Raw genomic sequence first — 25139 nt, forward strand, 5'->3', positions numbered from 1 at the left:
TGTAGCCTTCTATGCTTTGGTGATTCAAGTACTTGTCTAGATGCTTCTTAAATGTTATTACAGTATCTGCCTCTACCACCTCCTTAGGCAGCACATTCCAGACTCCAACCACCCTTTGTGTGAAGAATCTTCCCCCCAGCTCCCCTCTAAACCCCTTACCGTAAACCTATGCCTTCTTATCTTAGACACCATCATGGGAAATAGATTTTTACTATCCACCACCCTCATAATGTTATATACTTCTTTCATGTCACCCGTCAGCCTTTTCTGCTCCAGGAAAAACAAAGTCAGCTCATCTAGTTCCTCCTCATAACTGAAATGGTCATTACCAGGCAACACCCTGGTCAACCTCCTTTGCACCCTCTCCAGGGCAATCACATCCCTCCATAGTGTGGCGACCAGAACTGCCTATTTTGCTTAGCCTGTTTTTAACAAAGTGGATGTGGCTAATACAATGTCTGTTGGCAGGATTTTGCTTTTTGCCTCTTGCTTTCGATTCACCCTTGCTGTGATTTCCTCTCAGAGAGAAAGACGAAGCAACAGACCGAACAGATCGTGGATGAGATCGAGGAGCTCAGGGAACGGCTGCGCATCAGCCAGTCACAGCTGGAAGTCGAACGCGAGGCTGATTCCCTCAGACGAGGCCAGGTCAGTGCCTGTCAAATGAATATAGAGGGTGAGATCTCATTATGCTGGGCTAAGATTACAATAATAGTGAGTTATTTCTAAAGTATCATGGACATCTCAACATGCTCTACAGGGGCATAATCAGATTCAGCTGGAGGAGAGGACTTTATGATAAGAACTAGCTTGGGTGAAGGGAAAATTAACTGAACAAATCATGGAGTCATATGGCCCACCATGTCCATGCCAACATCAAGTACCGATCTATACTAATCCCATTTACCAGCATTTGGTCTGTAGCCTACTATGTGTTATCTATTCAAGTGCTCGCAGAGATCCTGCTTAAATGTTGCGAGATATCTGCCTTCTCCACCTTCCCAGGCACTGTGTTCCAGATTGCAACCACCCTCTGAGTGAAAAAAATTCCCCCTCAGATTCTCTCTGAACCATTAACTCCTGGCCCTAAACCCATACCCTCTGGTCTTAGTTTCCCACCGTCTACCTTGTCTACGCCTCTCATAATTTTGTACACCTCTGTCAGGTCCCCTCTCAGAATGGGAGGTGATCTCAATGAAATACACAAAATTCTAGTGGACATGACTGGGTTGATGTTTCCTCTGGCTAGTGTGCCTATAATCAGTGGTTGGCCATTCAGAGATGAGAAAGGGGGTGGTGGATCTTTGGAATTCTTTATTCCAAAGATGATTGTGGCAGGTCTGAGAGTATGAAGACAGAGGTCAATAGAGTTTTAGATATGAAAGGATGTGGAGTTAATACAAGAAAGTGGAGCCAGGTAACAGATCAGCCAGGATCGTATTGACTGGCTTCAGGGTGTTGGAAGTTTTTCTGTGTTGTGGTCTGGAATGGCATGTTAAGCTGGGAAGAGTTTTGTATGATTGGTCCTATTTCATAATGTGGAAAATAGCAGATCTCTGCTGCAGCAGTACCAAATGATGGAGCAACTGGGCTACCAGGAACAGTCTCTAGGGATGGTTTTCTTGAGTATTTCTAGGTATTGCTGGCAGGAGAAGCTTTGATCGTTGTTCTTTCAAACAAGTAGACTGATTTACATGCTTGTACAGGTGAGTACGCAGGTTCCTCATTCAAGGCAGTGTTGGAAAATAGTGGTTGATATTTGACACTTCAGTGGAGGCCTGCATTTGAGATCCTTTGGTTCAAATGCTCCTATCTCCTGCCATGTGAAAGTTAAAAATTTGAGCTAAGGCAAATGACTATTTTAATATGTTACAGAGGACGTAATTACAAGGCGAGGAAACTGTTCCTCATGGAGCTAGTTGGTAGTTGAAGGATTGGTGTTGTGACTAGTGCAAAAGACAAATGAGAAATGCATATGTTATGTAGTTGGGCAATGGTAACTGGAGCATTTTCATTCCAGGAGTATTATAAGCGATACCCTTATGAGATGCTTATTGTATTTCTTTTAAAAAAAAATATTACCCACTTGTATTTGCCAATCTGAAGCAGGACAAGATGTTAAATGAAAGACTTCCCAAGATGTGTTTTGCATCTCAGTTTGGATTGATTCTGTTTATTTAACGTTTCCTACTCTCTAAAAATGTTTGTTTTGCTGCTTCCCTGTCCTAGGGACTGGTCATGGTGGTGACCCCTGACCCTGGTGCTGGTCACAGTGGCTGCTGACCCAGGGACTGGTCGTGGCGGTGACCATTAGGGACTGGCTGTGGAGTCCCCTGACCTGGGCCTACCTGTGGTGCTGACCTGATCCAGGGAATAGCCGTGACTTTTGCCCTGTCTCAGGTGGCCTGCAGTATCAATCTTATTAGTGGATGCTTGTCTAGTGATCATGTGATCAGCAGGTGTGGGCAGCTTGGTCAGGGAGGTGGCTTCCAGCTCAGGGACTTGACTGAAGCAGTGCACAAGATTGTTGAAACTTGAATTGCGCATGACGTGGTTTATCCTTGAAGCTCTGGGAGGGTTTGGTTATTAATCCCAGTGCTGTAACTGTTCTGTCCCTCTATGCCAGCAATGTGGTGGTCTGGGACCTTGGCCTGGCGCATGTCATAACTTGTTACAGCTCCACATTGCACATTGGTGCTGGTGGAGTCATGGGCTCTCCAGCTCATCAGCCCCAGGGTGGCGATCCTTGCATTGGAGTTACCAATTATAGTTGACTTTATATGAATGAAGCCATTCGAGTCTGATCTCCGTGTGTCTCAACCAGGAATTGGAAAATACCCGCAGGAGAGAGGAAGAACTGAGGAAGGAATTTGAAACTTGGAAAGAGGAAGAAAGGAAAAAGATCTTTCGAGAAATGGAGAGTCTGCGACAGCAACTTCTAACGGAGTTCCAGGATATGGCATCAAAGAACTTGTCTATTGAAGCTGTAAGTGAAATGTCTTTGCAATAGTTTGGCAAATTTGGCGCAATACTACATGAACGTGTTGGCTACGTTATTGCAGATGTATTGGAGGTACATGATTTACAGCACAGAAAATGGCTATTTGACCCAAGTGGTCCATGCCAGACGTGCTTTATATGAGAACATAAGAAAGAGAAAAAGAAATAGGGGTAGGCCATTTGGCTCCTCGTTCTTGCTCTGCCATTCATTAAGATCATGGTAGATCTTTTGCCTAAGTGCCACTTTTCTGCACCAGCCTTCACAACCCTTAATTTCCTTGTATCCAAAAGTCATTGATCAATCTCCATCTTGAATATGTTCAGCTACTGAGCCTTCAGAGGTGACTCGGGTCAAGAATTACAAAGATTCATTACCCTCTGGGTAAAGAAGTTTCTTCTCATCTCTGTCCTGAATAACCAATCCCTTGTTTTGAGTCTGTGAACCCTGCTCTAGACATCCCAGCCAGAGGAACTGTCATCCCTGCATTCACGCTGTCAAGCACAGTGACGTAGCTGGTAGAGCCGCTGCCTCTCAGCTCCAGCGACCAAGCCTCAATCCTGACCTCCGGTGTCATCTGTTGTAAGTTCTCTCTGTGACTATGTGGGTTTCCTCTGGGTGCTTTGGTTTCCTCCCACATCCCAAAGATATGGCTCGATGGGCTAATTGGCTGTTCTAAATTGCCCCTAGTGTGTAGTTAAGTGGTAGGGTCTGACAGAAATGTGGGGAGAATAAAATGGGATTAGTGTAGGATTAATGTAACTGGGTACTTGGTGATCAATGTGGACAGTGGGTCGAAGGGCTCGCTGTATGAATCTTTGATTCTGTCTGTGATTCTAATTCTTTCAATGAGATTGAATCTCACGCTTCTAAACTCTGAAGAGTATAGGTCCACACTGCTTAACCTCTCCTCACAGGACTCTCCACCCACCTGAGGAATGACTCTCTCTTAATGCATCAGCTTTGTTTAACATTCCTGTCTCACCGGAGTTTATCCAGTTTCCCTTTAGATGGTTCTCTGCTGGTTAGTTCCAACTGCTCCCAGTGGTAGTAACTTCTATCTTCTGAGTAGAATCTTCATTTCTCATCCATTGACTGGAGGTGATCACCCAGCTGGAGATTCTGAGGCTTTTATAACCTGTACGATATCTGTAAAGATCTCTGGAGAGAACCTGTGGTCAATGGAGGTAGAAGGGCTTTGATTGATTGAGAATTGATCATGAGTGGCTAAAGAAATTAGATCTGTATTCTTTTCCATTTACAAGATTAACGGGTGATCTTATTGAAACATATTAGATCCTGTGGGAGCCTCACAGGGTGGATGTTTCCACAAGTGGGAGAATCTCGAATGAGAGGATAGTTACAAGATAAGGTGGTAGTCATTTAAAACTGCGGTGGAGAGGGTGATGGGTTTTCTATCCCAGGGAGTTGTGGAGGCCAGATCATAGGGGTAATTTAAAGAGGAGGTAGATAGATTTCCGAAAGATCAGGAAATTGAGGGCTCTGGGAAAACGGCACAGAAGAGGAGATGAGGCCTCGGACAGATCAGCCATGATCATATTGAATGGTGGGGCAGGCGTAATGGGCCGAGTGGCCCACTCCTGCTCCCATTTTCTTCTATTCTTGTATAGTGGCTGACCCAAGAGCAGACTTATCATCTGATCATCTTGCCACCTCCCTGTTCATCCCACCTAAGCATTCCGTGTGTTGTTAAAGAATCCCTCAAGATATTGGACTTGATACAGGTGTACTTCCCTTCAGGGAGTATAAATGGACAACATTATAGTTGAAAGTGTATTAGTACCAATGTAGGTGCGCTGTAATTCCAGAGGAAGCCCTGGATCTAATGCTATCATTGAATGGTATATTTACTACATCAGTCATTCTATCAATGGCAGGGTGCTGTGCAGTTAATCAGTGGCAACCGAAGGCTTGGTGTTTGACCCCTGCGCACTTGACCCACCTTTTGTTGAGAGACAGACTTACCATGTAGATCAATTATATGCTTTCCATTCTGATCTGTGACCACTGTTTGTTGTTTAAAGCAACGAAAGGTAAATTTTTATCACCTGCAGGTCCCAATCATGCTGGACCTGGCCCATGACTAGTGTTCACTCTGTACACAGTTTCTGTGGCTGCACTGACTGTCAGGGGCACAACCCTCCCCACCATTGAGGACATCCTTAAAAGGCGGTGCCTCAAGAAGGCAGCGTCCATCACTAAGGACCCTCACCACCCGGGACATTCCCTCTTCTCGTTACTACCTTTGGGGAGGAGGTACAGGAGCCTGAAGACCCACACTCAATGACTTAGGAACAGCTTCTTCCCCTCTGCCATCAGATTTCTGAATGATCCATGAACACTACTTCATATTCCTTTTTGTGCACTTTTTATTTATTTTGTAATTTATAGTAATTTTTATGTCTTGCACTGTACTGCTGCTGTAGAACAACACATTTCACGACGTATGTCAGTGATAATAAACCTGATTCTGATTCTGAACCATTTGTAGCAGCCTTCTGGTGCAGTCAAGATGCAGTGGTCCATGAGTGGTGACTAGGCTTTAGGTGGTGGATCCTGCTGCCTCTTCCTTAAGATGCCCTTTCAGCCTCTTGACAGTCATGTTGTTAAAAGCCTTTTGAACTGCTTCTCAATGTACCTTTAAAAACAATTGAAGTATATTTATATATTTATACTAAAAAAAATCTATTTGACAAAAACATTTAATTGATATAAATTAATTAGAAACATTAATATTAATTACAGAAACAAGCCCAGACTTAGCTTTTCCATCCAGTTTGGCGATCCCAATTCAAAGGTCCTACCGGACATGCTAGGCTTAAAGCTGAGGGGTCGGTTGTGAAGTGTACCCGATCCCTAAAGCTGAGGGGTCGGTTGTGAAGTGTGCCTGGTCCCTAAAGCTGAGGGGTCGGTTGTGAAGTGTACCCGATCCCTAAAGCTGAGGGGTCTGATGTGACGTATACCCGATCCCTAAAGCTGAGGGGTCTGATGTGAAGTGCCCGATCCCTAAAGCTGAGGGGTCTGATATGAAGTGTGCCTGGTCCCCAAAGCTGAGGGGTCGGTTGTGAAGTGTACCCGATCCCTAAAGCTGAGGGGTCTGATGTGAGGTGTACCCGATCCCTAAAGTTGAGGTGCCTGATGTGAAGTGTACCTGGTCCCTAAAGCTGAGGGGTCTGATGTGAAGTGTGCCTGGTCCTTAAAGCTGAGGGGTCGGTTGTGAAGATTGCTTGGTCCCCAAAGCTCAGGAGTCAGGTGTGAAATGTGTCTGGTCCCTAATGTCAGTATGATCAGGAGCTGCCCCAGACTTGAAGCTGATTTCAATGGTAGAGCAGAAGGTCCAGTGTGGTAACATCAGACCTTCAGCTTGCTTGCTTCTGAATTGCTGGCTGAAGGTCAGTAAGTTTCAGATCTGTGCCATTTACTCTGTTGCTGTGTGTCACTTGCCTTTACCATGCCAAAATGGCACCTCAATAAACAATGTAACAATGAGACAATTCGTGCTTAAAGTCAGAGTTTTCTATTGTTAGAAACTGCAGGAGATTCAATCAAGAAGTCCAGTTATTTCCAAAGTGGAGACATTTCATGAGAAGGATCAAACAGAAGAACTGAGAAACTTGAGGGAGAAATTTGAGAAATTGGTAAGTGGGAACAACTTGAAATGTTCACTGGGCAGCTGTACTGCCCCTGAGAGCCTGTGAATGTGCTGCCATTGGGAAGATGTACCACTGGGTAGCTATGGTACCATTGGAAAGATGAACCACTGGGTGACTAGTACCATTGGGAAGATGTACCACTGGGTGACTGTAGTACCATTGGGAAGATGTACCACTGGGTGACTGTGGTCCCACTGTGAAGAGGTACCATCGGGAGTATGCATCATTGGGTGCCTGTGGTACCACTGTGAAGATGTACCATGGGGTGACTGTGCTACCATTGGGAATATGTACCTCTGGGTGACTGTGGTACCATTGGGTGACAGTGAACTTACAGCACGACCGACTCATTCATTCAGATCACAAAATCAGTTTGAAAAGGCTGGGATTTCAATTTTTTTTTCACTTCCAGAAAAAGGAATCCAAAAAAAAGCTTAAAGAACTTCAAGCTGAGCATGTGACTGAACAGGAAGAGGTATGTGTAAAATTTGTACTTGAAATTTATTTGCCAAATAAACATTATCATTGTATCCACCAAATGGTACCATGTGGCTACAAGATGATCTTTGGGTAGTTGGACCTTCACCTTGTGTTGATGGCAAAGCTGTCACCTGAAGTAAATGTGGGGTATAATTAAAGCTGCAGTCCAAAACCATCACATGCTCAATCCCTTGGAAGATCTTCAAAGCTATAAGAGAGCTACCTTGACTTTTTAAATTGGATTCCAGAACCACTTTTACATTTTGTTCCCACTCAGCACTGCCTTTCCAGTGTGGCATGATTTATAACACACCACATTTTGGGAGGATTTGTTCAGCATGAGGTTTTGATATCCACGTCTTGTGGGTCTATAACAAATCAGCAAGGAAGACAAATCTAATTAATCTATAATATAACTCTGCTAATCTGTTGTTCAGATGGTTCGGCATCTGCCTCACTGGATTCTTTTTCCTGTGCTCCCTTTAAACTCACTGAGCTTACTGGAAACTATTATACCACTGTATAAAATTAATTTATTATACTAATGCATAACATGTAAAAAAAAGTCAATTAGAGTGTGTTAGGTATTAATAGAAGTATTATCCACTCATCCAGAAAATCTGTCAGTCCAGAAGTACTAAAATCCTGAGGATGCTGGATTATTGGAGATTTACTGTATTTATCAAAGCAAGGCAATTGTTTTGCTGTACTTTTGTGTTGAAATGTTATTGTGTGTTACACTATTGTATAGATAGAATGGTACTGCAAAATAGCAGATAAAAGATAGCACTGGATATCAGAGAGAAGAAGCTACTGGGACTATAATTGTTTATTATTGCTGGTCTGTGGGTAAAGGGCAGGGAATGGGATTAATGGATGGCTCTTTCAAAGAGCTGACACCAACACTTTAGGTTGTTTATTCTTCTCTGCTGCAAAGAAGTTTAAAGGGTGTTAGAGTGACCCAGAAGTACTCTCCTTTTTGGAAAAGTCTTCAGGTGAGAACTGATGTGTGTCAGTCAGCAGTAAGGATCATAACCCCCAAGAACATAGGTTATAGAACAGTACAGCATAGGAGCAGGCTCTTCAGCCCACAATGTTGTGCCGAACTAATTAAGCTAGCAATTAAACACCTAAGTAGACTAATGCCTTCTGCCAACACAATGTCCATATCTGTACATTCTAGGAGTCTCTTAAATGCCACTATTGTATTTGCCTTCACCACCACCCCTGGCAGCATATTCCAGGCACCCACCACCCTCTGTGTAAAAAAAAGCTTGCTTCACATATCTCCTTAGAATTTACCCCCTCTCACCTGAAATGCATCACCTTTGGTATTAGACATTTCGACCCCGGGCGAAAGATACCGGCTGTTACTCTATCTATGCCTCTCATAATCTTATAAACTTCTTTCAGGTCTCTCCTCAGTCTCTGCCACTCTAGAGAAAGCGTCCCAAGTTTGTCCAACCTCTCCTGAGAGCACATGCCCTCTAATCCAGGCAGCATCCTGGTAAACCTCTTCTGTACCCTCTCCGTCCATATCCTGCTGTATCCTTTGGCAACCTTTAGCTATCCACCACGCCACCAATCTTTCTACCATCTGCGAACTTACTAACCCACCCATCCATGTTTTCATCCAAATCATTTATACAGTATATATTACAAACAACAGAGGTCCCAGTATGGATCCCCGTGGGACACCACTAGTCACGGACCTCCAGCCAGAATAAATCCTGTCGACCGTTATGCTCTGTCTTCTATGGGCAAGCAAATACAAACGGCCAAATAAACTGTGGACCGTAATCTTCTGGATCAGCCTTATTAAAATCCATGTAGACAACAGCCACAGCTCTATCTTCATCAATCACTTTCATCACCTCCTTGAAAAACTTAAATCAAGTTAGTAAGGCAGGACTTGCTCCTCACAAAGCTTTGTTGACTGTCCCTAATTAAGCTATGGTTTTCCAAATGCTCATAAATCCTATCCCTAAGAATTCCCTCTAATAGTTTCCTTACCGCTGACGTGAAATTCACTGGTGTATAGTTACCAGGATTATCCCTATTTCCCTGCTTGAATATCGGAATGTTGGAATGACTTTAGCTACTCATCGGAACAACATTAGCTTCTTGCCAGTCCTCCGGGATCTCACTTGTGGCTAGAGAGAACACAAAGATCTTGGTCAAAGCCCAGCAACCTCATCTCTTGTCTCTTTCAATAACCTCGGGTATATCCCATCAGGCTCTGGGGACTTATCTATCTAAATGTTCTTCAAGAGACCCAACACTACCTCTTTCTTTATCTCAAAATGCCCTAGCATATTAGAATGCTCCACACTGCTCTCACTAACCTCCACATCCTTCTCCTTGGAAAATACTGACGCAAAGTACTGATTTAGGACCTCACCCACATCCTTTGCCTTCAAGCACATGTCCTCTCCTTTATCCTTGAGTGGTCCTACCGTCTCCCCAGTTATCCACTTGCTCTTGATGTATGTATAGTATGCCTTGGGATTCTCTTTAATCCTACTTGCCAAGGATTTCTCATTTCCCCTCCTGGCTCTTCTAATTTCCTTCTTGAGTTTTTTTTGAGCTTCTTTATATCCTCAAGGGCTCTGTTTGATTTTAGCTTCCTCAACCTTACATGCGTTTCCTTTTTCTTGATTAAATTCACCACTTCTCTCGTAATCCAAGGTTCCCTTACCTTGCCATCCTTCCTTCTTACTGGAACATACCCAACCTCTACTCTGTGCAGTGGTCTTTAAACACCCTCCACATGTCAGATGTAGACTTGCCCAAAAACAGTTGTTCCCAATTAGCTCTCCCTAGTTCCTGCCTAATACTCTCGTAATTTGTCCTGCCTCAATTTAATACTCTCCCAGAAGGTCCGTACTTATCCTTCTTCATAGCTATCTAAAGAGTCGTGATCACTGTTGTGATCAATGTTCTCCCACTGAAAGGTCAGTCATGCATTTCCCAATACCAGGTCCAGAATGGCCTCTCCTTTAGTTGGACTATCTACATACTGATTTAAGAAACTTGGATGCATCTAACAAATTCTGCCCATCTAAACTTCTTACACTAAGGAGGTCCCAGTCTATCTTGGGGAAGTTGAAGTCACCCACAACAATAGCCCTGTTGATTTTGCACCTTTCTCTAATCTGCCTGTATATCTGTTCTCAATGTCCCAGTGGCTGCTGGGGGGGGATCTCTAGTATTATCCCATCAGAGTGATTGCATCTTTCTTATTTTTGAGTTTTACCCTTATAGACTGAGCCCTCCATTGTCTCCTCTGAGTGATATTGTCCCTGATTAATAGTGCAACTGTCCACACCACTCCCTGCCTCGTTCTTTTATCTCCCTCTCTATCTTTTCTAAAATATCGAAACCCTGGAACATTAAGCATCCAGTCCTGTCCCTCCCTCAACTAAGTCTCTGTAATGGCCACAACATCATAGTTCCATGTACAGATCCATGCTCCAAGTTCATCATCCTTACCCTTACTCCTAGCATTAGAATAAACACACTTCAATCCTTCTGTCCCATCATGTCTATTACCTTGCTCCTGCCCATCCTTCCTTTCAGACTTACTGGTCATGTCGTCTACCTTCCTCTCACTCCCTCCACTTTCTGACCTGGTGGCTCAGTTCCCACCCCCCTGCCAAACTAGTTTAGACCCCCCTGAGTAGCACCAGCAAACCTCCTCACCAGGATATTGGTTCCCCTGCAGTGAAGGTGCAACCTGTCCCTCTTATACAGGTCGCCCCTGCCCCAGAAGAGGTTCCAGTGATCCAAAACCTGAAACCCTGCCTCCTGCACCAGTTTCTCGGCCACGCATTCATCTGTTCTGTCTTTCTGTTCCTGCTCTGACAAGCACGTGGCACCAGGAGTAATCCAGAAATTACTACCTTCGAGGTCCTGCTTTTCAGCCTCTTTCCTAACTCCCTATACTCACCGCGCAAGACCTGATCCCCCTTTCTACCTATGTTGTTGGAACCAATATGCACCAGGACCTCTGGCTGCTCACCATCCCCCTTGAGAATGTTCTGCAGCCACACCGTGACATCCTTGACCCTGGCACCTGGGAGGCAACACACAGTCCTGGCATCTCTTTTGTGGCCAAAAAATCTCTTGTCTGTCTCCCAAGCTATCGAGTCTCCTATCACTGTTGCTCTGCCTGACTTTACCCTTCCCTGCTGAGTCTCAGAGTTGACCACAGTGCCAGTGACCTGGCTGCTGAACTGTTCCCTAGATGTCATACCCCTACCCCCAGCCGTATCCAAAGAGGTATACTTGTTGCTGAGGGGAATGGCCACGGGACTCCTGCACTGCCTGACTGCTCGCTCTACCTTTCCAGGTGGTCACCCAACTATCTGCTGCCTGCAGGTGTGACCACCTCACTAAAACTCAAACATGGCACTTACAGCTCAAACATGACCACTCCCAAAAATGGCTGCTCCAATAGAGCTGCCTCCCTTTTATACCAGCAAACAACTTTCAAAACACTGCTGGCTCCTTCTCTCTGCTGCTGGGACTGAAAAACATAAGTCCTTACCTGCAAAAAAAACTTTTAAAATGTTCTGTGAAGAGGCTGGGGATATTTCCTTCAACAGTTATTACTGAATGGAACATGCCGCATGTAGATAGTGGAACAAGGGCCTTTGATGTGTGTCAGGGAACTAAAGTGGCACATTGGTGCAAAGGTAGTACAGCTGTCTCACAACTCCAGCGATCTGGGTTCAATCCTGACCTCTGCTGCTGTCTGACCAGGGTTTGTATGTTCTCCCTGAGACAGTGTGGGTTTTCTCCCACATCCCAAAGACATGGTGGTTGTTGGGTCAATTGGCCACTGTAAATTGTCCCTGATATAGGGAGGCTGGAGGGAGAATTGGTGGGGAGCTAAGGGTCATGCATGAATGAATGGGTTGTGGGGAAATAAATTAGGAGAAGGGGATTGCTCTGATAGTTGGCCTAGACTGGATGGACCAAATGGTCATCATGTCGATGATCATCAACAAGAGAACTACTTGAAAAGGAAGAGATGCTGAAGATTAGCAGGAACTGTACAAGGAAAGGGAATGCTCTAGTCTTCTTGAGACTTCTATAATCTGCACCAGAAGCATGTTCAAATCAAAAGGCGTGTTTGCATTCATCTGTTTATTTCCTCAATGTTGTCCTCTTTTTGTTTCCTTTCTCCTCATTGTCTGTGGTTCCTAATTTCCCTGTGTCTTTTGACTTAACTTCCTGTTACTTTAGCATTGTAGGCTATTGAGATTTTGGACAATTGGTTTCATATTATCCACTCCAATAAGACAGCTGTATATAAGGAGTGAATTGATCATACTATATTGATAACAATATTGCAGAATCTCCAATACATCTGGTTTGGAAAAAAAATAGACATGCATTGCAAATTTCATTCTACTCATTTTATTTGGATAGATATCATACAAATTAATATAAATATGTGATTGGAAAGTTAAACTTCAATTTTCTTTCTTCTGACTTAATTTGCATTCATTGTTTCAAATGCTTTTGGTATTCTTAGAGCACCTACTTTGGAAACATTGCAAATTTATCTGGTACTTGGCTTGATGTCCTTTGCCTGATCGTGAGTACAGTAGTTAGTTAGCATCAAGCAGATAACAGGATTAATAAACAGAACATTGCCCAGATTTTGTTGGACATGTTGCATTTATACAAGTGTTGGTTTGTAATAGCTGTAGGATAGTTGTTTTACCCCTTATGGTGATGGGGAGAGCAGGTGGAGAAAGACACGGTACAAGCTGAGCAGCAATTGTAGAAAGCTTTGGTTGTAATACATCTGGGTGACTGCATTTAGTTTTGGGCTCCACACCTCAAGAAGAAAAATACTAGCCTTGGAGGCTGTGCTGCACATGGATAAACAAGCTCAGTTTGCAAAGGCCAATTTTCTATTCCCTTGAAAACAGCAGAAACGGGTGTACTGTATGTGCAGGTATTTTGGACGATTGGAGAATGCGATTGGGTTGATATTGCATAGAATCCAGAACAACAGGGGACCGTTAAAGCTGGACTTCCAGGGGGCAATATCAGAAAACAGTTCTTTATACAAAGTTTGTTGTAAATGTGGAGTTTTATCATAAATGCATTCATAAAAATGTACAGGATGGTAATTTTTGAGCCAGGAGAAGGTACTCAGGGATATGGAACTGGGGGATTATATGGATATAGAGATTAACAGTAATCAAATTAAATGATGAAAGCCTGACTGGATGATTGCTTACTGTGTGGTGCTCTCTGCTCTTTAAAATGATCCTCAAAACAACCTACTCGAACAGTTTTTGTAATGTATGCCACTTTGCTCACCCCGGTGATATATCCCATGAAGACAACCATTGCAACAAGGATTGTGTAGAGAAAACAGGTAACACTTGGTGTCAGGTGTTTTAGAATGAATGGATAGCATCAGAGGCAATGTGGAGTGTGGATGGTGTCTGGGACAGTGTGGTGTGAGTGGAAAATGCCCAGAGCAGTATTGGGAGAGTGGATGGTCCCAGGGTGGTGTGGGGAGAGTGCGTGGTGCCCAGGGTGGTGTGGGGAGAGTGCGCAGTGCCCAGGGCAGTGTGGGGAGAGTGGATGGTGCCCAGGGCAGTGTGGGGAGAGTGTGTGGTGCCTAGGGCGGTGTGAGGAGAGTGGACGGCGCCCAGGGCGGTGTGGGGAGAGTGGATGTTGACCAGGCAGAATGGATGGTTCCCAGACTTTGAAGTGCTGGATGATTCTATGATACTGCATGTAAAAGAGCAGTTAGAGAGTTGTTGCAGGTTTGTGAAAAGGGAGTAGTGAAAGTTAATGTCTATCTTTTCATGTAGAGACAGAGAACTAGAAATTCATTCACACAAGTGCAAACAAAAATTGTATGTTGGTGTTGAAAATTGGATTAGCCTGGAACAGAGTAATCTTGTCTATGCTTCTGACTGCCTTAGTGTCTGTTTGGAAACTTGACCCTTCATTTTTCAGTTGGACTTTTTTTTTCCTGTGTAAAACTTTCCCAAGTGAAGTCAACACCCAAAACCCTAGTGGTCTGAATATTGGCAGTTCTAGTTTACTCAGCATTTACTAGCACTGATCGGGAGATTGACTCAAACATAGAGGATAAATTAAGCAAGTCCAGTGGGCAGAGCAGATAGAGGCAGGTTGCGGAGCATGGGAGGGCTGGTATTTACTTTAATACAAGGCACCTCACAGTTAAGTCAGATGAGCTTAGAGTGTGGATTCGCACAAGCAGTTATGATATTGCAGTCACGGAAATGTGGTTGAGGGAAGGGCAGGACTGGCAGCACAGTGTTCTGGGGTATAGAAGTTTCAGAAGTGATGGGGGGGATGTTAAAGTGGAGCAGGAGTCACATTACTGATTGGGGTGAACATCACAGCAGCACTTGGAGAGGAAGTTGGCTATCTGTGTAGAATTTAGGAATGAGAAAGGGGTGATCACTTTGCTGTGGTTATGCTATAGGGCCTCCCTGTGGGAATTGGAAGAATGGATATGTAAGCAAATCGCAAAATGTGTAAGAGCAATAAGGTTATAGTGGTGGGGGATTTTAACTGGGATTGACTCAGTGCAAGGGGCTTAGGTGGGGCAGAATTCACTTAGTTTGTCCAAGGGAACATAGAGATAGTTCTATAAGAGACAGGGCTGTACTCGATCTTACCTCAGGAAGTGAAAATGGATGGGAGGTGGGAGTGTCGGTGTTGGATCACTTAGGGAACAGAGATCATAATTTTGTAAGATTCGTAGTAGTTATGGGAAGGGATACGGTTGGTCCTTAAGTTGAGAACCTAAATTGGGGGAAGGTTGATTTTAATAGCATAAGAGAGGACCTGGTGAAAGCAGATGCTTACAGGTAAAATGACCACTGATAGATGGGAGTCATCAGGTCCTTCCAGCCCTGTGGGGGCACTTCCCTCCCCCCCCCCCCCCCCCCCCACCACACCATTGCTGTTGCCATTGATTCATAAGCAACACTCCCACTATAACCTTAGGAGCAAGAGTAGGCCACTCAGCCCCTGCCATTCAATATGATCATGGCTGATCTACCCCAGGCCTTGTCTCCTCTTCTGTGCCAGTTCACCATTGCTCTCAATTCCCTGATATTTCAAAATAATATCTACTCCCTCTTTAATTTCCCTCAGAGATCCAGCCTCTACAACCCTCTGGGGTCAAAAGTTCCAGAGCTTTACCACCTGCACAGAGAAGGTCTGATGCACCATAGTCTTAAATGACCCCCCCTCCCACCCCAATCTTGTATCTATAATTCTCCTTCAAGATTCTCCCACTAATGGAAGCATCTTGACAACTCCTCTGTCCTGCCCCTCTGAGGATCTTATAAATCAATAAAATCATTCTGTGTTCCTCTAAACAGAAAAGAATATTGATCTAATTTGTTTAGCCACTGGTGACAGAGCAACCTCTCATCCCAGGAATCGGCCAAGTGAATCTCATGTAGCTGCAAGTTTTACTTGTATCGTGAAATCACTCTTTATGAGCTGGCTGCATAGATTGCATCTGCTGCGCTGCATTGTAATAACTGTGAGAACTTGCAACACATCAATAAGGAACAGAATGTCGGCATCGCCTGGAAAACCTGACAACATTGTTCTATGAACTTCATAATTGAATCTTCCACGGAATTTTTGAGGTGCTGTTGGAATGTGCTGGGCATTTTGTAGATGGTGTACACTGCAGTCACTGTAGGTGGATGGTGGAGGAATTGAATGGATGGGGTGCCGATTGAGCGGGCTGCTTTGACCTGTGTGGTGTTGGGCTTCCTGAGTGTTGTTGGGGTTGCACTCATTCATTCAAATGACTTGCATCTTGGAAAGCCTTTGGGGTGTCAGGAGATAAGCCGCTTGCCACAGGATATCCAGCCACTGACTTGCTCCTGTAGCCATGTATTTGTGTGGTTGGTCTGGTTGAACTTCTGATCAGTTGTGGATGCTCCTCCCCACCCCCCCCCCCCCACCCCCCCAACATGTTGATGGTGGATGACTCAGTGATGGTACAGGCATTGATTGTCAAAGATCATCTACAAGAACAGGGCTATGAATGTTTCTGCCTTTACTTTCACACTCCCATACTGGGCCCCACCATCACTGAGAGCGGGAATATTCTTGAAGTATCCTCCTACCATTGGCTGTTTAATTGTCCACCACTATCCCGGATTAGATGAGGCAGGACTGCAGAACGTTGGTCTAATTCATTGGTTGTGCGATTGCTTACACCCATCCATGGATGCATGCTGTTTTTGTTGTTTAGCGCACGTATAGTTTCACCAGGTTGGACCTCATTTTTAGGAATAGCTGATACTGTTCCAGGCATGCCTTCTGGACTCCTCATTGAATTGGGGTTGACAGTAATGGTGGAGTGAGGGATGTGCCAGGCTATGAGGTTACAGATTGTGGTGGTGTTGATGGTCTGTGGCACCTTATCTGTACCAACTTTTGACCTGTCAGATCTCTTCTAAATCTGTGAAGGTGTCCGTAATGTGAAGAAGAGACTTTGCTTCCTTAAGGACTTCTGCCTCTGCTGTCATGGACTGACACATCTGCAACAGGTAGATTGATGAGGATGAGGTCAAGTTTCATTCACTACCTGCTGTAACCTGGTCTGACAACTGTGACCAACATGACCAGCTCAGTGATGTAGAGTCTTACAGCACAGAAACAGGCCTATTCGGCCCAACAGGTCCATGCCGACCAAGATTCCCATCTAAGCTAGTCCCATTCGCCCGCATTTGGCTCATATCCCTCTAAACATTTCCTATCCATGTACCTGTTCAAGTGCCTTTTAAATGTTGTTAATATACCTGCCTCAACCACTTTCTCTGGCATCTCGTTCCATATACTGATCTGAGTGAAAAGGTTGCCCCTCAGGTTCCTATTAAATCTCTCCCTTATCACCTTGATTCCCCAACCCTTGGAAGAAGAGTGCTCATTGACCCTATCTATGCCCGTCATGATTTTACACACCTCTATGAGATCACCGCTCATTCTCTTAAACTTCATTGAAAAACTGTCCCCACCTGCTCACCCTCTCTCCATAACTCAGTCCCTTGAGTCCCAGCAATCTCCTCTGCACTCTTTCCAGCTTAATGGCAGCTTTCCTATAGTATGGTGACCAAAACTGAACACAATATTCCAAATGTGGCCTCACTGACGTTGTGTACAACTGCAATATAACATCCCAACTTCTATACTCAGTGCCCTGACTGATGAAGGCCAGCATGCCAGAAGCCACCTTTGGCGTCCTGTCTACCTGTGACGCCACTTTCAGGGAACCATGTAGTTCTTGGACATTGAAGTCCCTCACCCAGAGTACATTCTGTGCCATCGTAACCTGATTTGTTGCAATTCCAGCAAACTTTGAGAAGGCATCTGGCAGTGTAGTTTTGGGAGGAAGGTAGCCGAGACCTTGGCTAGTTAATTAATTTTAATGACAGATGAAAGATGAAGTTTGCTGTCGACACAGCACTGTGGGAATCACAGCTATGAGGTGACACAAGATCTGCAAAGGAACATGAGGAGGTTCAGTGAGAAAATGGAAGGTGGAGCACGTTGTGAGGGTATTCCATTTGATAGGAAGAGGGAAGGATGTTTGGGAAGAACATTGGAACGTTGGCATTCATGAAGTCTTGGGTATTTTTGCACATGGAACTCAGTACTTAATACAATGGGGATTAGGAAGGCCAATGGCATTTAAGGATATTGAAGAGAAAAAGTAAGCAAGTCTTATTGAAATTCTCTAAAGCCATGGTGAACTGACTGTGTGCAGTTTTGGTTTGGTCCAAGGAAGTAGGATCGTGAACTAGGGATATTGCAACAAAGGTTCATGAGGCTGATTCCTGAAACAAGGGAGTGTTCTGATTTTGAAGCATTAAGAAGGATGGGGCTTCGCTCACTGTTAAGAGGAATGAGAGATAATTAAAGCTGCTGAACAAGTAATAAAAAAAACTAAGCTAATCATGGTTCAAGTAAACATAACACAAATTACTATTTTGAATGGTTCATCGTAAAAATCTTTGTCTTAATAACATTGAAATTCATAATTTAGACCTCACTGTATTTAACTCTACCTGTAAGTTACTCCTGTACTGTATCTGTTATATCCACTTCCAACAACCCTCGGATCTCTCCATTTCTGAATGTCCCCAATTTCCATTATCCCTCCATTAGCAAGTGACTAATGAGGGGAGCAGGCAGAGAGAAACCGGAAAGAGAGTGGGAGAGTGAGCAGCCTAGAGAGAGAGAGAGAGAGAGAGACTGAGCAGCTGGGGGTGGGGTGGGGGGGGGGGGTTGCATGAGAGAGAGAGCAGCCATGAAAAATGGGAATATGTTGTAGGTGAAAAGTTCATAGCTGCTTTGTGATCGGATCTCATTGAAGAAGCAGTCTTGAGTGGAAATGAATTTTGAAGTTTAGATATTCATTGAGGTTCTGAAGTTGGTTTATTGTTTCCTTCACAGATGAGGACTGAGAATGAGAGGCTGAGGTCTACTTTATCAGCAGACCAGCGGACAACGGCAGAGTACTTCCAGAAGCAAATCAATACACTCTCTGCAAAGGTCAAAGAGCAGAGTGCGGTCATCTTGTCTCAGGAGAATCAGGTACTCCACTTGCAATATCTGCTTGGCCTTTTTCATCAGTCCTGGAGGCTTAAGCATTTACACATTTGCAAGCTTATTTGCAAGCCTGACCACATTTAGTCACAGAGCCATACAGCACGGAAATCAGCCCTTCAGCCCTCTGAGTCTGGGCTGACCATAAAACACTCCTTTACACTAATCCATTCTCTCTACATTCCCATCAACTCCCCCAGATTACACCACTCACCTACAAACTAGGGGCAATTTACAGTGACCGATTAACCTAACAAATTGCACGTCTTTGGGATGTGGGAGGAAACCAGAGCACCCTGTGGAAACCCGTGCAGTCACAGGGCGAATGTGCAAACTCCACACAGACAGCACCGGAGGTCAGGACTGAGCCCGAGTCTCTGGAGCTGCAACACTCTGCTGCTCCTGGTTCAACTGACCCTGAAGTAGGGATTGTAGACTTTTACTTTCAGTCATTGTTTGTAGAACTGAGTGATTTGCTGGTCCTCATTAAAGGGTGTTGAGAGTCAGTGTGACTTGAATTATGTGCAATTTAGATTAAGAAAGGGTAGTGGGATGCTGTTCCAGAGAATCATTAGTCAACAAGATTGCTTTTTCATGTATCCCTGCCTCCTATTTCCTCTAATGTCCCACTTCCACCCAGCACCTCTTTCCCATGGTACCCCGTTCCTTGCCCCATTTCCTTTACCCCCTTTTCCATCAGCTTCTCCCACAACCCCTTTCCCTGCCCCACATTTCACTTCACCCTTTCCAGCACCACATGTTTCCCAATCCCCTTCTCACTTTACCCACCCTCACATTTCTCTACACACTCAATTTGTCCCATATCCCCCTTTCCACTGCACCCCTGCACTCCCTCCCAAGTCTGGGTGCCTCCCATAACATCCTTGGTGAGATCTCCTGTCTTTTACTCCCACACGACCTATTGTTTTTCCACCAAATCTACTTGTACCGTGCATGTGACTTGGCTGTAAAGATGAAGACGACATTACCATTACCCGTCTGTGGCCTTGTTTCCTGCTTGCACCTCAGGATTTTGCTCGAAGGGAAACTACATCCTCTAGTTAAGTACCATACCCATACTGGTGACTATTCTGGATGCTCCTCAAATGTCATGTCCACTTGATTTAGAAGTTTTGTTTGAATTCTCTCATCGGCCAGTCCCACACTCCAAGTGATCCTGTAACTTGCAAGCTGAAATGTGGAAATTGCACCCATTTCCACTGCCCTTAGCCCGACCACATTTTCACCAGCTCTTCCCTCTGGTCCCTGGTTGCAAGTGCCAAACTTGTAGCTCCTTAAAATCTTTGAAAATATTGGATTAAAATGCCCCTTCAAAGTTTTTACTATGTCCTCCTTGCCACCACTTTGCCCTGCCTTCCTTTACTCCCGCCTTGAAATGCCCCCCCCCCCTTGGTGTCCAGAGAACAACATTAACCCCACTTTGGCTTTAAAATGGGGCAAGCAAAATGCAGAACAGAGTCTGGGCTCTGGCAGCTATTGAATTGAAAGTAAACCATTTGATAACTGGATTTATCCCGAGTCCTGTGACTACAACCCAGAATATGTTGATGATTGCTGATCTAGAATTTATCCTTGGGCATTTTGAGTTCCTTTGCTTTTCTAGCCTTTATTATGGAAAGAACTTTGAATTAATAGCAAATCATAAAGATGTTTTTTTAAAAAAATCATACAGAACCTTCTGTAATAAAGGTATGGAGTGCAAAACTAGGAGTAGGCATGCCTTTATAGAACACTGCTTAAATCTTAGCTAGATTATTAACAGATTTGCAGAAGAGAATACATTTTGAGAAATATACGGTCAAAGGCAGTTAATACAATAATAGGCTTGTTAGCAAAATGGAAGTCTATGCTATAGAAAAGACAGTGGTAAAGTGTGGGCAGAAAATTGGCTAAGAGATCCCAAATGATACTGAAGTAAATATTTATTCATGTCATTTGGACAGAAGTATATAATGATGTTTCCCGGGATGATATTGGGACCAGAGCCACTTTCAAGATAACCTCAACTTGGCTGGACAGGGAATAAGTTTGAAGTTACAAAATATGGTGAATAGTGGAGGGTTTACAAATGGACTGGAGCAACATAGACAAAGTGACAAAGGAGGCAAACAGATGACGAATGAAATTTAACATGGAGTGATGTGATACCTTTTGAAATGAATGGTGAGGAGCAACATAAGTTAAATGGTGCAATGTTAAAGGGTTGGAGGAAGTGAGAAACCTGTGGAGGTCACATGCACAAATCCATGAAGACATTTCTTAACAAAAAAAGCATAGGGCATTCTTTGCAAATAGAATGCAAAGCTAGGAGTTGATGTGCCTTTGTAGATCACTTGGTTAGGTTATAGAGTTCACTTCTGGGAAGCGCATTTTAGCATGGATATTGATACTTTTGTTTGGTTACAAGGGAGACTTATTAGAACATTAGTCACAGGATGAGGTCATGTGGAAGGATTGGAGAAGGTGATATGCTCCACCTTCAAATAGAGAAGGTTAAGGGGAAATCTGATAGTGTTCAAACTCTTCAGAAGAAGGGGGGTTATTGAGTGCAGAAAAGTAACAAAGTTATCTAACCTGTTCCAATCCTGCCCTGGAAGTGTTTGGTGGGATTGTGTGGAAGCAGCTTTACACTGCATCCAACCATGCCTAGTGGGTACTTAATGGGAGAGCAGAGAGAGGGCATTACTCCATCTCTAACCCATGGTTTACTTGCTCTGGAAAAGTCTGGTTTGGATAAAGCTGAACTTTGACTTGGCTTAACTGGAAGAACTTGGAATCAAACAGCTCAAAAGAAGTTTACTAATTCAACTGTGCTTGTGACAATGTTCCAAAGGAGCTATTCAATTATTTCTACCTCCCTTCTTTCCCTAGTACTTAAAATATTTCCTCTTCCTGAATTTATCTATTTCCCTTTGAGAGGGAGGATTGAACCACTTTCACCACCCTTTCAGACCATAACTCACTCCATAAAAAGCTCTCCACCTCCTCCATTACCCTGACTTGTACCACAAGACTGTGAGCTCCTTACAGGGAAAGAACTGTAGGAATCTCAAAGTAAGTATTAGTACTCTGAAACAGTAATTACATTCCTAGTTGTGACCATTCTGCATTGTTTTATTACAGATCAAGGATCTTTCCTCTCGACCTATTCAAGGTAAGAATTTATTTGTGTTTCCAGAGATTCCTAAGGAGTAGGATTCAAGGTGCCTAGAATCAGGAATAGAATGGGACAGTGCAGGAGTCTATTTTGACTGCTGAATTTGTGTTGGCTCTAAAAATACAGTTAATCCTACTCTCCTGATCGTTTTCCACATCCTTGTGTCTCTACGTATTTATAAAGTTCACCTTTTGACAGCTACTAATGAATCATTTTCCACCCCCAAATTGTAACCACTCTGTGCATAAAGAATCATTTCTTTATGGCAACTTTGGTTCATTTGTCATTCACTTAAAACCTTCCCTCTGGTCGTCGGTTCTTCAGTCACCAAGGACAGTTTCTTTTTATTTACTCAATCTAAGCTATGATTTTAAACAGCCTTCTTCACTCTCCTGTGAACCTTCTCTGATCTACACCAACTCTAGCTTCTCCTTAAGTAATCTCTCATTCCTGGTCGATTCTGGAGAATCCCTCTCATCCTTTCTCCAAAGCCATCACATCCTTCTGTTGGGCCTGACTTATTATACTATAATGGTTTAGCACAACCTCCTGTCTCAGGAGCCCATCATCTTTATTAACTGCTCAGTTAACTTCTCCTGCCAAATTTAGCTGTTACCTCTATCCTTCTCTCTTGAACACTGTTTAAAATTGAACTACCATCTGCCTCCACCCCAACCTCAGTTGAGGCAGAGGTGGAGACTGGTGATCATTGGAGCTGGAGGTAGGCAGGCTTTGTAATGGAGTGGATCTGTAGTCAGAAGCTCAGCTCCGTGTCAGAGCAAAAGTACGCAGCTAGTAGAGCTGCTGCCTTGCAGCACCAGAGACCCAGGTTCGATCCTGATCTTGGGTCCAGTCTGTGTGGAGTTTGCACATTCTCTCTGTGACCATGAGAGTTTCCTCTGGGTGCTCCAGTTTCTGTCCACATCCTAAAAGACATGTGAGTTGGTAGGTTAATTGGTCACTGTAAATTGCCCGTAGTGTGGAGGTGAGTGAGAGAATCTAAGGGGAGTTGATGAGAATGTGGGGAAAATAAAAAAAAAATTGGGATTGATGTCGGATTAGTGTAAATGGGTGGTTGATGGTCAGTACAGACTCGGTGGGCCGAAGGGCCTGTTTCCGTGCTGTATCTCTCTATGAATCTATGACTCTAGAATCTGCATTTGTAGATCCTTCTGCCCACCATGTCCATGCCGACCATCAAGTACCCATCAATGCTAATTGCATTTACCAGCATCTGGACCATAGTGTTATATTCCTTGGCAGTTCAAGTGCTCATCTAGATTCTTAATGAACATTGTGAGAGGCTCTGCCTGCACCACCTTCTCACGCAGTGTGTTCCAGATTGCAACCACCCTCTGGGCGGAAAAAGTTCTTTCTCATTCTTGCATTCAGGCACTTCCACAGAAATCTGAACCAGTTAATGGGCAGATGGGTTTCTTTTTTTGTGATTCATCTTGGATCTTCGGGTGAGTTGGTGGTCTGGGAGGAGTGGTGATCAAGTGTTGTGTTCAGAGGGGAGGGCTTCTGCTTGTGGTGGTTTAGCGTGTCAACAAGAGCGTGCGAATGTCCTGGACTACGTGACCTCTCTAACGTGTGGTTCATTTCCTAGCTGCTGCCATGAGCCAAGATTCAGAATCTGAGAAAGATGACGGTAGGTTCCAGCTAAAGATTTTTCCAATGTCAGTGCTGGGAGTGGGGGATGGGCAAATAGCATGAGAGATGTCACAACATCGATACCTGTGTAACACTCAGCAGGGACCAGGAGGTTGGTACAGTCATATTTAACTCTTCACCTGTGGCTCTCTTAAACCACACAGTCTGCAGGAGGACACAGCTCCATCATCGGGAAGGAGAGGTCACTTCAGGCCCCCTGAATGTCACTGATGTTCTCCTGACTGCTGCTCAGCAGATCGTGCAAGTGGCTGGTGAATCCACACCCCCAACACCACTCCCGCCACACATAACACCACTTCCCCCACCAGGACTGCTCTCCCACCCCAGATCCCTAGAGCCACACTCCACCCTATTCACATTTCATCACTCCCCACCCCTGGAGCTGGTGCCTTCAGGAGAGAAGGGCTGTAAGTGAGTGGTGATGTAATGGTGTGGGAAATTGAAAGGAAAACATGCTCCTGGGTTTTTACAGTATAAATGAAAACACACATTTCAGGCAAAATTAAATAAAAATGTTGAGCCTGTCTTTTCTGGTCCCTGTAACTTCCTTTTTTCATCTTCCGCCACTCGCTCATTCCTTCACTGATACCCATTCCCCCACTCTCACTCTTGCTTCCCCACTGACTCGTGTTCCCCTCTGTCCTCTCACTCACATTCTCTTTTCCTCACCTGCCCTCCCTTGTCCTTCACCCTCACCTTTTCTCATCTTCACATACTCGCTCCCCCTACCCTCACGCCATTCCCCACCCTTTTACCCTCACCCCCTTACCCTCACCCCCTCACCCTCACCCCCTCATGCCATCCCTCACCCTTACACCCTCGCTCCCCACCCTCACTCCCGTCCCACCCTTTCTCATTCTTGTTCCCTCACTCTAGCTATCCCCCTCCCCTTCCCCCCTCTACACCCCCTTTCTCCCATGTTTTTGTATGTCACTTTCATCCTCCAAGTTCTATGGCTGACTGCATTTTACTGATGACTATTCCACAGATCTGGAGAGCACATTAGACCGCAAACAGCAGCTTCTAGATACCCTGAGACAGAATCCAAAGTTCATCAAACAGTTTCGCCCCATCCTGGAAGAGTCGTTGGAGGAGAAGTTGGAGAACATGGGTCTTAAAAAGGTATAGGATCAGTGCTAGCATTGGGAGCTGCCCTGGTGTTAGTCTGGCAAGCCATGTGGATGGAATTCCAAAAATTGGGTTAATAAACATCCTCCCAATAACAATAAAGAAAAATAAAAAAAACTGTAGATGCTGGAAATCTGAAATTTATACAGAAATGTTGGATATACTGGTGCTATCTGAACTGCTGTGGTTTTTCAGTAATTTCTGCTCTTATTCCCAGTAATAATATTTGGCTTTTATTATGACTTTTCGCAGTGTCAGAGGGTTCAATCTTGGGAGCTGTCTGTGTGGAGTTTTCATGTTCTCCCTGTCACTGCATGGGTTTCCTCTGGTTGCTCTCGTTTTCTCTCGCATCCCAAAGATG

General features: G+C 44.4%; 1 protein-coding gene across 5 annotated transcripts in view; it reads left to right on the forward strand.

Annotated features, from left to right (window-relative positions):
* The window catches only part of LOC127571475 (cilium assembly protein DZIP1L-like), a 183021-nt gene that overhangs the window by 85686 nt on the left and 72196 nt on the right, over positions 1-25139 (forward strand). For all 5 annotated transcript variants that reach the window (XM_052017870.1, XM_052017872.1, XM_052017871.1 and 2 more), the window contains exons 4-11: positions 524-648; positions 2825-2986; positions 6547-6657; positions 7085-7147; positions 18646-18786; positions 21943-21973; positions 23586-23627; positions 24639-24772. In XM_052017870.1, coding sequence (XP_051873830.1) covers positions 524-648; positions 2825-2986; positions 6547-6657; positions 7085-7147; positions 18646-18786; positions 21943-21973; positions 23586-23627; positions 24639-24772 — 809 coding nt within the window. The remainder of the gene's footprint in view (positions 1-523; positions 649-2824; positions 2987-6546; positions 6658-7084; positions 7148-18645; positions 18787-21942; positions 21974-23585; positions 23628-24638; positions 24773-25139) is intronic.

This window comes from Pristis pectinata, chromosome 6, assembly GCF_009764475.1.
Source record: "Pristis pectinata isolate sPriPec2 chromosome 6, sPriPec2.1.pri, whole genome shotgun sequence".
Classification (NCBI taxonomy): domain Eukaryota; kingdom Metazoa; phylum Chordata; class Chondrichthyes; order Rhinopristiformes; family Pristidae; genus Pristis; species Pristis pectinata.